Source organism: Vombatus ursinus, unplaced genomic scaffold (genome assembly GCF_900497805.2).
Source record: "Vombatus ursinus unplaced genomic scaffold, bare-nosed wombat genome assembly UNPS02014790.1, whole genome shotgun sequence".
In the NCBI taxonomy this organism is placed as follows: domain Eukaryota; kingdom Metazoa; phylum Chordata; class Mammalia; order Diprotodontia; family Vombatidae; genus Vombatus; species Vombatus ursinus.
In genome coordinates, this window is record NW_020954568.1 from 1,255,660 (window position 1) to 1,269,220 (window position 13,561).

General features: G+C 57.8%; 2 protein-coding genes across 3 annotated transcripts in view; one reads left to right on the forward strand and one right to left on the reverse strand.

Annotated features, from left to right (window-relative positions):
- Positions 1 to 5,927, forward strand: part of SLC22A18 (solute carrier family 22 member 18) — an 83,389-nt gene extending 77,462 nt beyond the window's left edge. Inside the window, exon 11 of the mRNA XM_027868682.1 lies at positions 5,747 to 5,927. Coding sequence (XP_027724483.1) covers positions 5,747 to 5,758 — 12 coding nt within the window. The 3' untranslated portion in view covers positions 5,759 to 5,927. The remainder of the gene's footprint in view (positions 1 to 5,746) is intronic.
- A 4,787-nt stretch (positions 5,928 to 10,714) lies between these two features.
- PHLDA2 (pleckstrin homology like domain family A member 2) lies at positions 10,715 to 12,750 on the reverse strand. 2 transcript variants are annotated; one of them, XM_027868691.1, is made up of 2 exons: positions 12,159 to 12,750; positions 10,715 to 11,147 (listed from the first exon to the last, which is right to left on the reverse strand). In XM_027868691.1, exons 1-2 carry the CDS (start codon positions 12,543 to 12,545, stop codon positions 11,127 to 11,129), a joined length of 408 nt encoding a protein of 135 aa, XP_027724492.1. In that variant the 5' UTR covers positions 12,546 to 12,750; the 3' UTR covers positions 10,715 to 11,126. The 2 variants fall into 2 exon arrangements, with proteins under 2 accessions (XP_027724492.1, XP_027724491.1); XM_027868690.1 differs by having other exon boundaries at positions 12,073 to 12,750.
- Between the last annotated feature and the right edge of the window lie 811 nt (positions 12,751 to 13,561).

A 13,561-nucleotide genomic window follows, 5' to 3' on the forward strand; every position in this document is an offset into this window, starting at 1 on the left:
GCTCAGGAACTCCTAGTGCTGGGTGCAGGTGGGTGGGTGAGTCTGAAGGTTCTCACTCCCTGGTGCAGCCAGGCCCAACAAAGAGAAGTCTGTGCTCCTCCTAACCTCCCCGGAATTCCAGGCCACCTGGAAGTCGAGATCCCCTCTAAGCTCCCCGGGTCCGGCCCCCAGGAAATGGTCCTGGGGCAGAGGGGCGGGCCGGGAGGAGCGGGGGAGGTGACACCAAGGGAGCTGTCAGAGAGCCAGGCCCCAGCTCAAAGGCTCTTTGTGAAGAGCCAGGAGACAGCTTCCTGTCTGTAAAGTGCTGGCCTCCTCCATCCCTCCCCTGAGGGGAGAAGGACCCAGGCAGGCGCCTCCCTCCCTCCACTGGGGCTCAGCAGCCTGTTAAGGGCACTGAGCCCCCGAAGCGGCCCTGGGTCTAAAGGCCAGCCTCTCTGCTTGCCGACTCTGTGACTTTGGACCTGTCCCTTCCCTCTCTGAGCCTCAGTTTCCTCATCTATAAAATGAGGGGATTGGCTGAGGTGGCCATAAAGTTTCCTTCCAGCTACCCCTTGACCCCTTGAGCTTCCTAAGACCCTGGGCGTGGAAGACAGGCCCGGGGCAGCCAGGTCTGGGGGCGGAGAGGACAGGCAAGGGTGGGCCAGGGCAGCCAGGTCTGGGGGCGGAGAAGACAGGCGAAGGTGGCCCAGGGCAACAGCTAGAAGCTGTGGGTCAGCCCTTTTCCAATCTGCAGATGGCACCTTCGAGAGTGCCTCAGCCCCAGGCACAGGACACTTCTCTTTGCCCTCTGTGCCTAGCTCTGTGCTCAGCCACTCCAGTGGACACGGTAAAGAAGCAGACTGGGCACCAGCAGCCTCTGGGGAGCTAGGTCACTGAGAAAACCTGACTTACCCCCAGGAGGCAGGGAGAGCTCCCCCCACCCCCACTCCAGGGCTGGGATGAGCAATGAGGCCAGAGCAAGGATGTCCTGCCATGGGAAGATGAGTGTGGGTGGGGCAGGGCAAAGAAGGCTTCATGTTGGAGGTGAGACTCCTGTCAGTCCTCAAAGGATTGAAGGATGAGTAGGCTGTGGCATGGCTGAAGAGAGGGTGGGAAGAACAGGGTGAGCCACGTATGGCGGTGGGAAGGAGTCCGGGTGGGCAGAGGATGCCAGGCTGGCTGGGGAGAAGCTGAGGCCGGAGAGCTGGGAGCCTGAGCCACGGGCTGGCCTGGCTCCCGTGGGCACTTGGGGGTATCGAGGGAGAGAGAGGGAGGGTCCCTTGTGCAAGGTGGGCATCTCGGGAAAGCGGGTGGGGAGAAGCAGGAGAAGCCCAGGTCCTGCGAGGCTCGGACAGGGCCCCACGCTGGCCCACTGCCCTTTTCCTTCAGTAAGAATCAGCTCCTCAGTTCCCAGAGCTGGGGCCCTGGGAACTCGCAGACATGCAGATGGCTCCAGCTAATTGCTCTCGGGATCTGGAGCAGCAGCTGTCTGCAAGCGGTGTGGGCGTCTTCCTGGGAGAAAGGCCGCTATTAAAATACCTGCCACCATTTCTGATCCTGGGTGGCTCTCTGGCAGCCAAGGCAGGGCAGCTCTGCCCACGGCCCAGGCTTACAGTAAGTGGGCCCTGCCCAGGGACAGGTTTCTCCCCGGCTCTCTCAGGCAGCCCTGAGGAGACCACAGGCTCCTCACCTCCTCCCCCCACCCAAGACACAGTGGTGGTATCTGGGGCCTGGAGGACAGAGGGCCTGGGGCGGGGGGGGGGGACACAGGGACATGAAGGCGTATAAGCCCCAAGTCAGCGCAGCCAGGCAGCCTTGGAGAGATGCCTAATCCCACAGAAACACAGCGAGTTTGAGCTGGGAGGGACCACGAGCCAGACGCCTCATTTTACAGATGAGGAAACTGAGGCTCAGAGAGGCAAAGCAAGGTAAATATTAGTGGTAGGCTCCAGATTCCAATGCTGGCCTTCTCAGCTGAGGATTCTGCCTGCTGCCCCAGGCTGCCCACTTTCCCCTTGGCCTAGACCCTGCCCAGCCTCCAGGACCCCAGAATTAGCCCATCCCTGCCCCTGATTCTCGTTTTCCCAGACCTTGGCCCTGCCCCCATCATTGGGTGACCAGGGGCTCTCTGGGTTGTGTGGCTGGACAGCAGGAGCCCCAGGCCAGGAGAAACACCTGCCTCCTCATCCTTCCACACCTCAGGTAGTCGTCTCCTCTGGGAAGTCAGCCCTGATTTCTCCTTCTTCAAATCCTCTCTGATCTCCAATCCTAGCCAATACCATAAGCACATATTAAGCACCTACTATATACAAGGCCCCCTGCTAGGGGGTCCTAATGCAAAGACAAAACAACCCCCCTCCTTGTGCCCATCACTCTGAAGTGGGCATGCTCTGTGTCCATTTTGTGATTACACACACACACACACACACACGCACATGCACACACAGACACACATACATACACGCACACATGTGCATGCGCACAGTATAAACCTAGGAGCTGGGCCAGTTTTCCATCTTGTGTCCCCAGGGCTGAGGACAGCAGTCCCTGGATAATTATTCATTGGAATGAATTGGTCAAGGAGAGAGGGCAGGATGACTCCTCCGCGGGGGTCGGGGCCTTTCGATGCCCTCCTTTCATCTCCCCCTGCCACAAAAAGCCCAGAGTGCGTCCTGCAGGCCCCGCCAGGGAGGCCTGAATCAGCCCGGGCCGCTCAGGCACTCTCCTTGGGACACTCATCCCCTGAGTTGTCCATGCTTCCTCCACGTCCCTCTCCCATGACGCTGGGGTGGCCGCCTCCCAGCCCTGGGATTTGGAGCACGTGTCTGTGCTCCCACAACCTGAGAACAGCTGTTCATCCAGCCCCCACCCCCGTGGCCTCAGAAGTGGCCTACATGTTCCCCTCCCAAGAAGGCTGGGCTACAATTATTTACTGAGATGAGGAAAAGACCCCAGGGCTCACCTAGCCCTGCAGATGAGGACACAATTGTCCAGGGGACGAAAGGCACTGACCCAAGGTCACACAGCCAGTAAAGGAAGATCCAGAATTCCAGCCTAGTTCCTGTAACTACAAGGCTCTGCCTCGTCCACTGGCTTTCTGTCTTTGTGAGTGGAAGGGAGCTCCCCACTCCCCACAAACCACTGATCCCCAGAGCACACAAGCAGGTGTTAATGTTTGACCACTGGCTGATGTCCGGTGGTGTGCTAACGCATGGCCTCATTGGCCTGACTGACGGAGGCTGGGCCCATCCCATGGGGGACGGGGAAGAAAGGCTCCGTGAGTCTTGGGGTGCTGGGAATCACATTTTTTCCTACTGGACAGTCCGTTCCCCGAGGGCAGGGGCTGCAGGCCCCATCTATGCCCCAGAAGGCCCAGAGTAGATGCACACTCACTGAGGCTGATGCTAACAGCCTTGCCTGAAGCCTGAGTTAGAGGCGAGGGTCATCGAGGCCCGTGGAGGGCCCTGGCAGTAAGATTCTGTGATGGGACAGCGGCTGCCTCCGAGGCCCCAGCAGCCCCCATGGCTCTATATCCCAGCACCAGCCCGTGGTCTGCTGCCAAGAAGCCCTGCCCGCAATGGGCCCAGGCCAGCCCGCAGCCTCTCTGGCCAGTTCCCAATAGAGGCTGATACCTCGTCCTGAAAAGCCTCATGGGAGTAGAGATGACAAGGGCAGCCCGCCTCTGCCCAGTCCTTCCACGCTGGGCAGGCTTTGAGGAGGGCTCCGGCGACCCCCTGCAGAGAGGAAGCAGATGTTTATTAGGTCACTCCTGTGCTTGGTGAACTGGGGATACCCCCCACGAGAAAGGACAGAGCCCCTGCCTTCAGCAAGCTGATAGTCTAATGGAAAGTATGTCTAAAGAAAAGGATGGTGTGTCGTAGTGAATAGAGGTCTGGAAGACCTGAGTTTGAATCCCACCTCACACACTCTGAGCCTCAGTTTCCCCAGATATAAAATGGAAATAAAAATAGTGCCCAATCCAAGAGGTGTTTAATAATAAATGTCCGTTGGCTGATTCCACTGCTTAGCACGGCATGTCGGCTCTGACAATGAGGGAGAAGAGGAGCACCAGTTCAGGCTGAGGAGCTTGGCCATGCTCTGCAGGGGTCAGGGAGCCACTGAGCAGGCTGGGACAGGTCAGACCCCTCCAGGAGAAAGCTAACTTTGGGTGGCAGTGGGGAGGGTCAGAACAGGGGGCTCAGAGCTACGATAGTCCAGGGGGACAGGCCCAGGAGCTTGAATTAGGATGTCTGTCGTCTGGGGACCGGCCTAGCTGAGGACAGGGCAGGAAAAGCCAAGGCTGAGGTGTGGACGGACTGGATGTGGCAGGGGGCCCTGGTGGAGGGAAGATGCCCAGGAGAGTCAGACAGCTCAAGGCCTAGCAGCCTCTGGCCGCTGGCCTCAGCCCTGGCCTCCAGTCTGGCGAGAAGCTCTTGGGGCAGCCCGGACTGAGATGCCCCTTCCCTTGCCAAGGACCTCCCAGAAAGCTCAGGCAGTCTCCCTGCCGGGAAGGGAGCACACTGTCTGCTGGGGACTGGGCCGGCTCTCTGCTCTGATAACATCTTTCTTGGCCGGCAAGAACCAAAATTATTGTTCCTCGGTCACGTTGCCAGTCTCCTCTGTTCCTGTTTCCCTGGCACGCTCTGTACCCAGGAGCTGGGGGGCAGCAGGAAGCTCCTGTGGGCCTGGCCTCTTGGCACCTGCTGTATCCAAGGCCTGGCTGCTGGGCCTCTCCTGAAAGCGGGCTTTGTTCTTAGCACACTACCTCTCGTCAAGCACCTGGCCACGCCATCTCCTGGGAGGTCCATTGAGGGCTATGCTGACTATTCTTGTAGAAAAGAGGAGAAAACTGAAGCTGACAGAGGGGAATTCGCTTACCCAGGGTCACCCGGTCTGTCAGAGGTCCCTTCTGACTCTGGGTCCAGCCCAGAGGCTATCTATGCCACCTAGCTTGTCTGAGCTCCCTTGCCTGACGTCACATTGCCCTGTTCGCCGGAGCTGACATCTAGGATTTGGGAATCAATCAGTGGACAAGTATTTATTACCCACTGACCATATGCATTAACTCATTTAATTCTGAAAACAGCCCTGGGAAGCTCGTGCTATCATCATCCCCATTTAATAGATGGGAAAACCACAGCAAGTTGTGCTAGTACATGTCTGAGGCAGGAGTCCAAAGTCAGACGAGGTCCCATCTGCACTCCAGCTACCCTCAGACGTTGTCCCAGCCCCAGGGCCCAAAGGCACAGTCCTCAAAGGGCTCTCAGTCTGCTAGGAAAGAGTACCCAGGCAAATGAGGGCAGAGGAAAACAGGGATGGAAATAATAGAGCCCCCTGGGTGCAGTGGGGGCAATCCAGGCAGACTGCATGGACGAGATGGGTCTTGAACAGGGCTTTGCATGTGAGGGTAAAATGGAGGATATGGCAGATGGCTGAGTCCTGAGTCCAGCTGCTTGCTCAGTCTCCGGAGAGGATGACCTCTCCCCACAGAGATCCTCCGGGGGCAGTGCTCAGCTCCCGAAAGCATCAAGGCCGCTTCCTGGTCATATCTCCCTCTGGGACCTTGGAAAGCTCACTTCCCCTTCTCTGCGCCTCAGTTTCCTCCCCTGTAAAATGAGGAGTTTGGATGAGTTGTTCTCTAAGTTCTGTCCCGCTCTGAGCCGGGGAGTCTAAACTCCCCACTGGAGAATGAAGCCATGTTGGGGAGGATCAGGGCATCCATTGTACCCTGGCTGCTGTGCTAACGACTCTCTCCCTTGGCCCCCAGGTGCCATGTTAGGAATCTGTGCTTCTGTGCAGCCACTGACGCGGACCATCGGCCCCACCATTGGCGGCCTCCTGTACAAGAGCTTTGGAGTCGCAGCCTTTGGCCACCTACAGTTTGCTGTCAACTTTCTCCTCTTCTTGTATCTGTGCAAGAAGAGCGTTCCCCAGAAAGTCAAGAAAGCTCCGTGATCTTTGCCCCAAAGAAGAGCTTGTTCCCCCTCCCCCTCCCCTCCCCCTCCCCCTCCCCTCTAATAAGTGCCTTGGGCCCTCCTGCTCTTCCTCCTGTTCTTCCTCCTCCTCCACCTCCAAGCGAGCCCTCTGTTCTGATGATGCAGGCTTCCTGCCTGCCCAGCCCAGCCCAGCAAACAGAAGGTCACGGGGCGGAAAGGCTCGAAGGGACCATTTTCAAGCATGGTCTGTGAGCCATGGTCATCAGGGGGGCTTCCTGGAGGAGGCAGACTGGAGCAGAGTCCTGGGAATTTTATTCAATCACCACACACTGACTGATTAAGTTCCTACTGTGTGTTCTGCACTGGGGTAAGAAATATAAAAAGTGACACTATCTTTGCCCTCAAGAAGATTCTAGTTTATAGGAGGGACCTGACACAGATGCGTAGGAAACAAAGTAGAGTAGAGGGTCCAAGGAGACGAGGCAGCCTCTGAGTTGGTCCCTAAAGACTTTAATAGACAGGGTAGGGATGGAAAGCATTTCAAAGTATGGAGGACTGTGTGGACAAAGACATGGAGGTGGGAAAGGGCGGGTCAAGAACAAGAGACAAGCAGTGCAGCTTGACTAGAATGTAGAGAACATGAAGGGAAGTGTGAGATAAGTCTGGATGGTGGATTTAAAGCAAGTAATACAAGGCATTGAGTGCCAGGGCCAGGAGTTTCTACTTTCATTGTTAGGCAATACTGGGGGTAGCCATCGAAGGCTTTGGAGCCAAGAGTGGGACAGTCAGAACATTAGGCAGATGGCTCAGGTGACCATGACAAGAGACAGGGAGGAGACAGGAGGCCAGGCTGGAGGAGAAGGGTGAGCGGATGGGAGGGGAGGGGCTGAATTGGAGAGTCCATGAAAGAGAACAGAATTACCTAGAGAAGGCACACCAACCGCCATGTTCTGGGCTCCTTCCCGCCTGCTCTGGGTGGAAGCCAAGACCCCACTTTAAGAGCCCCAGTCAAGCAAATTTAAGAAACCATGGAGTCCTCCCCACCTTGATTTTATAGATCAGAACAATGAGCCCCAGAGAAGAGGAGAGTCAAGTTACTGAGCATTTATTGAGCACCTACTATGTGCCTGGCACTGTGCTGAGGAAATGCTTGCCCGAGGTCACACAGCTACTTAGTGACAGAGCCTAGATTAGAGCCCACATCTCCTGACTGCTTCCCTGATATTTCTCCTAACCATGATCGCTCCCACTTCCCTATGGACCTGAATAAATAAGGGTTTGATTCTGGGGGCAGTACACGGGGATCGTACAGAGCTGACCTGGACCCATGGCCAGAATGTAAGCTGAACTCCAAGCCACCTTGGTCCAGGTGTCAGAGGATTCCAGAACTCTGGGACCTCAGGGGCCACTCAACTCTGGTTTAACAGATGAGGAAACTGAAACCAAGTACCTTGGCTAAGGGCACCCAAGTAGTTAGTGTCAGAGCAGGGATTTGAACCCACATCCTCTGACTCAGTAGCCAGTGCTCTTCCCCAGTAGTCTGGAGGCCTGAGAAATGGAATGGTTGGAGACAGTGTTACCTCTGTCTGGGAGCATATTCTCACAATAGGGATTGTTGAGGTCTGGCCCCATTGGTGCTTCCTTCTCTTGGCCTCTTTGGCTCTGAGATGGGTTGTGTGGGCCCCACTGGGGAGGGGCCTGTACCAGTTCACAGGTTCCTACGGAAAAGGCTTCATTCGGCCTGAGGCCAAGAGTGAAAAGTTTCCCCAGGGAAGGGGTGGTTTTTCCAAAGTAGGCCCCAAGGTGTGGAAACTGAGAGCTGTGGACTGGCCAGATGGCACCTCCGGCCAAGCAGGGCTGAGGGAGTACTGCATGAGGCCCTGACTGCCCCATCCAGGGCCCTTCTTCCCCCCCTTCCCTCAGACCCCAGAATGCTGCTCAGCCCACCCAGGGGCTAGCACTCTCCCCCCAAACCACCTCCCCACCTCCATCAGGCAGCAGCATTTCCCTGTGATGTGCCCTCATTTAGCCCAGTGTGGGTATGGCCAACCACAGTATCCCGGGGGAGCCCTCCAGGGTCATCAGCAGATCAGCACTCCTTACCCCAAAGGAATAGAGCTCTGGCATGAGTCCCTGTGGTCTGGTTACTCACCCAACCAGCCATCAGTGAACATGCATTCATTAAGTACCTCTTGCATTCAAGGCTCTGGAAATCCAAAGAGCAAGACCCACATCCTGGCATCATTCCCTCTACGGAGAGGCCTGAGCCCCGAACCAAGGGACAGGTTGCAATACTGGAGGCTGCCAAAGTGCCTTCCTGCTCCAGGAAGTTCTTATTCACTTTATTCATTCACTTATTCACACTTTAGTGTGTCCTAAGCCCTGAAGCTAACCCTAACCCTGAAGGCACAATGCAGGAGGTAGGAGAGGTTTCCTCCAGAGAGCTCATGGATGAATAGGTGAGGTAAAATGAGGGTCCAGAAAAGCAGGGTGCCAGGCTGGCATCTGTCAGTGCCATCTGTAAGGGAGAGGCAGCAGGTGAGAGTTCAGAGGCTGGTCTGGGTGTCTGGGGCAAGATGAAAGAAGGGCTTGTCTGTGGAAGGCTTAACACCACTCCCTCGGATTTCCAATCAGAATCTTGGAGCTCATTCAACCAGCCCCAGCTACCTCTGAAGGCCCTGCTCTAACCTCCCCCTCCCAATACTGCTTGATCGTGGTTGGACCTGGAGCTCACTTCCAAGCACGGCTGCCCTTTTCAGTGATGACTCAGTTCTCCCCAGAAAGTGTCTCTGGGCAGGGCAGGCTCTGAGACTTCCCAAACTGAGGAAGCTTAGGCTGGGGGAGAGAGGGAAGTGGGCAGCAGACCTCCAGATGCCCAGTCCTAGTCATCAGGTCCCCTCCCACGCTCCGGCTTTGGGGAGCAGGGGCGTGGAAGGGATGTCTGAGGCTCCAACAGTGAGATGCTATGAAAAGCTAATGAGGAATGTGCTTGCCAGCCGATTGAGAGTGACACGGGAAACGGGTTTCGCCAGAGCCAAGTTACCAGGGTCTCTCCTCCCTGGGCTCTCCTGGCCATCGAGGGAGGAAATCAAAGACACCAAGGGAGAAGGAGGGACTGAGCAAGCCTGTGGAAGCCTGGACTCACGCCGCTAAACTCCAGCTTTCCTGCCTCCCATAGCACCAGAGCAGTGAGGAAACCACCATTTCCAGCTCCTTCCCCCACAGGCTAGGAGATCCCTTCCAAGGCAGTGACAACACCACCCCTCATCCCAAGATCACCAGTTATGGGTATAGAACAGGGTCCCTCCCTTCCCCCAAGACTGCCTCACCCTCCTTTCACACCTTGGAACCTGTAACTCTACTGGTCCCTCCCTACCCAGAGCATCTGATCCACGTCCATGGAGGGCATCAAGAGGCCCTGCCTCCCCCTCCCCACCTGGGGCCAGCTCCCAGCAGCTACCTAGGAGCCCAGGCGAGGGAGCTAGGCTGGGAGTCCAGAGCTCTGGGTTCCCAGTCATGACTCAGCTTCAACCTTGGCTTAGTCTCATCCTCCCCGGGAGCTGCAGGTTTCTGCCCTTTAAAAGGCAGGAAGTAAATGACCAAAGTCCCTCCAGATGTATGGCCCTTTGATCTCTGATTTCACCATTGATGACTCTTCCAGTTCCAAGAACAGGAAATCTTGAAAGGAGACATTTTACTCCAAGCAGAGCCAAAGGCCTGGGGTCAAATCACTCTGCCGGAAATGGGGGGATGGGGGGGGCAAGGTCACACTATGGTCCCGGAATCCACCAAAGGTCCTTGCACTATCCCAGGGTACCCTGGCTTGTCCCATCTCAGCACCCCTAGGAAGCTAACCAGGGCCTCAAGCCTCAGCCCTGTTTCTCTGGGGCTCCCACCTCTGGGCATCTCTCATCTGCTGCCTCTATCCCTCAAAATCCCAAATTTAGGTGGAAAATGAACCTCACACGCTAATAGAAACGTGAACATTGCAAGTAATTTATTTGGAATGGACACATTATGAAAAAAAATATTAACGTGCTGAGCGCCGGCTGGCCCGCACGCCCTGAGCCTCCGAGTCGGCCCATCCGGCCCGACCTGACTGAGAGAGACCCAGGTGAGGCAGCTGGGGCAACGGGCGCGCGGACACCGCATTCCTGTCTTGCCCTTCCCAGCTGCGTCGCCCCGGGGCCGCAGCCTCCAGCCAGGCTCCTGGAGTCCAAGCCGGGGGACGGGTCTCCAACGGCTCAGACTCGGGGCCGGGTGATCTAGGGAGGGAGAGTGGGTGCAGGACAGCTACTTTCTGGGTCTAGCCCGAATTCCTAGCTTCTGACTCTCCGTTCTGATTTTGGAGTGGGAGGGTAGGGCTGGGATCAAATTGGAGGGGGAAAGCGGGGAGGCCCGGCCCACGCTTCCCTTAGGGAGGCAGGCCCAGGGGGACCATGTGGTCTTCCACGGGGGATTCAGGATTGCTCCCAAGGCCAACCACTTCAGGCTTTGGGGAGCAGGGGCGTAGAAGGGATGTCTGAGGCTCCAACAGTGAGATGCTATGAAAAGCTAATGAGGAATGTGCTTGCCAGCTGATTGAGAGTGACACGGGAAACGGGTTTCACCAGAGCCAAGTTACCAGGGTCTCTCCTCCCTGGGCTTTCCTGGCCATCAAGGGAGGAAATCAAAGACACCAAGGGAGAACGAGGGACTGAGCAAGCCTGTGGAAGCCTGGACTCACGCCGCTAAACTCCAGCTTTCCTGCCTCCCATAGCACCAGAGCAGTGAGGAAACCACCATTTCCAGCTCGCTAATAGAAACGTGAACATTGCAAGTAATTTATTTGGAATGGACACATTATGAAAAAAAATATTAAAACAGAATGTTTGAAGCCAACTAGTCACTGAAATAAATACAAATATATAGATACTACAAATAACTTAAGCACTGTCCAACCCTCTGGGAGCGGATTGCCACAGTCTTCACAACTTATAAATAGGTGTCTCGGTGGCACCGCGGGCCCCAGGAACCGGCTGCTGGCTCCCAAACCCTGGTGGGAAAGTCTTTGGCTCCACTTCGCCCCCCCCAAGCCTGGCGTCAGGCAGAGCCCAGGGGAGCATGGTGGGGTGGGGCTCTCCCTGCTGGCAGGGAGATCTGGCTCTCGCTTCAGCACCTCTTCCTTCACGGGTCCTCCAGGGGCCCTTTCAGTGCAAGACAAGGTCCCCATCAAGGTCCAGCCAGAATGTTCTAATGGAGAGAACAGAAGAAATGGGTCAATGCTAGGGCGGGGCGGTGGAGGGCGGGGGAGCTTCCTTCCAGCCTAAAGATAGGAGGGAACCATGGGGCGCCTCTTGGAGATAACCTGAGCACAGGGAACTGCTGCTTGTAGCCTCGATCTACCCCGGAGCAGAAGGGCTCAGGCAGCGCTCCAGAGCCGTAGTTAAAGAACTCGCAGCCAGGCTCTCTAACCGGTCCACCAGCTTACCCTGGGGAAAACCCGGAGAGGCTCCCAGACCACTTCCTCCCCGGGTAGGTCCCCGAACTCTGCAGCAGGGAGGCCAGGCCCGGAAGGTCTCCAAGGGTCCTGATCTCTCCCAGGCCATATAGCCTCCAGGATACTGAGGATGAAGTCTTCAGCGGTCCCCTCCAGCCTTCGGAATACCCGCCCTCTATCATTTTCTAGAATAATCTTCCCTCGTCCTACTAACCACATGGAGACACGTAGAAAGGGGAAGGGGGGTTGAGCTGGAGGCAGCAGATAAAGCTTTGGGGATCCTGACCCGGGAAGAGCCCGAGGTTTTGCCGGTAGAGGAAAGTGGTTGGCCTTGGGAGAGATCCCGAATCCCCCGTGGAAGACCACATGGTCCCCCTGGGCCTGCCTCCCCAAGGGAAGCGTGGGCCGGGCCTCCCCGCTTTCCCCCTCCAACTTCTCCCACTCCAAAATCAGAACGGAGAGTCAGAAGCTAGGAATTCGGGCTAGACCCAGAAAGTAGCTGTCCTGCACCCACTCTCCCTCCCTAGATCACCCGGCCCCGAGTCTGAGCCGTTGGAGACCCGTCCCCCGGCTTGGACTCCAGGAGCCTGGCTGGAGACTGCGGCCCCGGGGCGACGCAGCTGGGAAGGGCAAGACAGGAATGCGGTGTCCGCGCTCCCGTTGCCCCAGCTGCCTCACCTGGGTCTCTCTGGGTCAGGTCGGGCCGGATGGGCCGACGCGGAGGCTCAGGGCGCGCGGGCCAGCCGGCGCTCAGGGGGCCCCACCTGCTCCCGCTCTCGCTCCCGCTCCAGCTCCTGCCGGCTCCTGAAATCCTCGATGGCGCGTTGGTTCTGGAAGTCGATGAGCGCCATGGTGATGGAGGCGTTCCAGCAGCTCTCGTCGGGGCAGCGGAAGTCGATCTCTTTGCGGTCCCTGGTGACGATGGTAAAGTAGACGTGCTTGGCGGTGCGCTCCACGCAGTCCACCTTGAGGATGGAATGGAAGCGCAGCTCCTTAGGGCGCGCGCCTCGCCGGGCCGCCGCCGGGCCGTCGGGAAACAGGCTCAGGCGGTCGGTGCTCAGCACCACAAGCTTCTTCTTCCACAGCTGAAAGAGGCTGTCGCTGCGCTTCTCAAGCTCGCCCTCGCGGAGCACGGCTCCCGGGACCTTCATGGTTCCCGATCCAGCTGCCCCCAGCCCGTCGGACCCCAGCGTGGACAGACCGTGGCGCCCGCGACGGCACAGGCACAGAAAGGGAGACAGGGAGCCGCGCCCAGGCCGGGTCTGGCGAGACAGAAGGAGCGGCCGGACGATGGCACGGTGAGGTTCCTGGGCGCGCTGCGGGCGCGGAGGGAGAAGCTCCACTCTCAGGCGGGGATGACGCTGGCGCTGAGGCTGCTGGCCTCGAGCCGCTGCTTTATCTCAGGGTTACCTCCTCCCGCCCCAAAGCCCGCCCCCTTGCTCCGCCCTTCGCCTTCCAGCCAGCCCAGGGCAGCCGGGTGCCTTCCATGTGCGCCACGGACACCGGCCGGCGCCCCGCCCCGGGCCGGCCCCTTTGTGTTTCCGGGCCCCAGATCGCCCCCGCCCGCTCTCCTGCCCCATCTGTCACCCATCCTTCCTTCCCCGCCCCCCTGCACCAGTCTCCAGCCCGCCGCCCTCAGTACCCACTGTCCATGGAGGCCCCTTCCCCTCCCTTTCTCCCTCTTCTCCTCCTTCCTTCCTTCCTTCCTTTCTTTTTCTTTCCCTTTCTTCCTCTACCCAACTCCATTCACCTCCACCCCGTCCCCCGCTCCCTGTGACCTCCCTTCCTCCAGATTGTTCCCTGGCCTCCTTCCCTGTCTGCCAATCTCAGAGGCGTGGACGCTGCCCAGGAATGCGGCTCCTACCTCACCAGCCCAGCCCAGGCGTGACTCATCTCCCTCTTCCCATACCTTGAGCCCTGAGCCCCGAGCCCCAAGCTCAATCATACTTTCCCTGGGAAGAAAGAACTTCCGCCCCGCCCAATCCCACGCTGGGCTGAACAGCATGTTCCTGGACAGCGAGAGGATCATGCCAAACACTCTCTACAGCCTCCTAACTCAGTTTGTACCCAGAAATCCGACCCTACCAACAGACACTCCACTCAGGGTACTTTATGGGGTTTTCCTGCCTTCCCCCCCCCCCAGTCTGTGCCAAGTCCGCCCACTAGC

Coding starts and splice junctions, on each gene's coding strand:
- PHLDA2 (XM_027868690.1), bottom strand. CDS start 12,545: ATGAAGGTCCCGGGAGCCGTGCTCCGCGAGGGCGAGCTTGAGAAGCGC.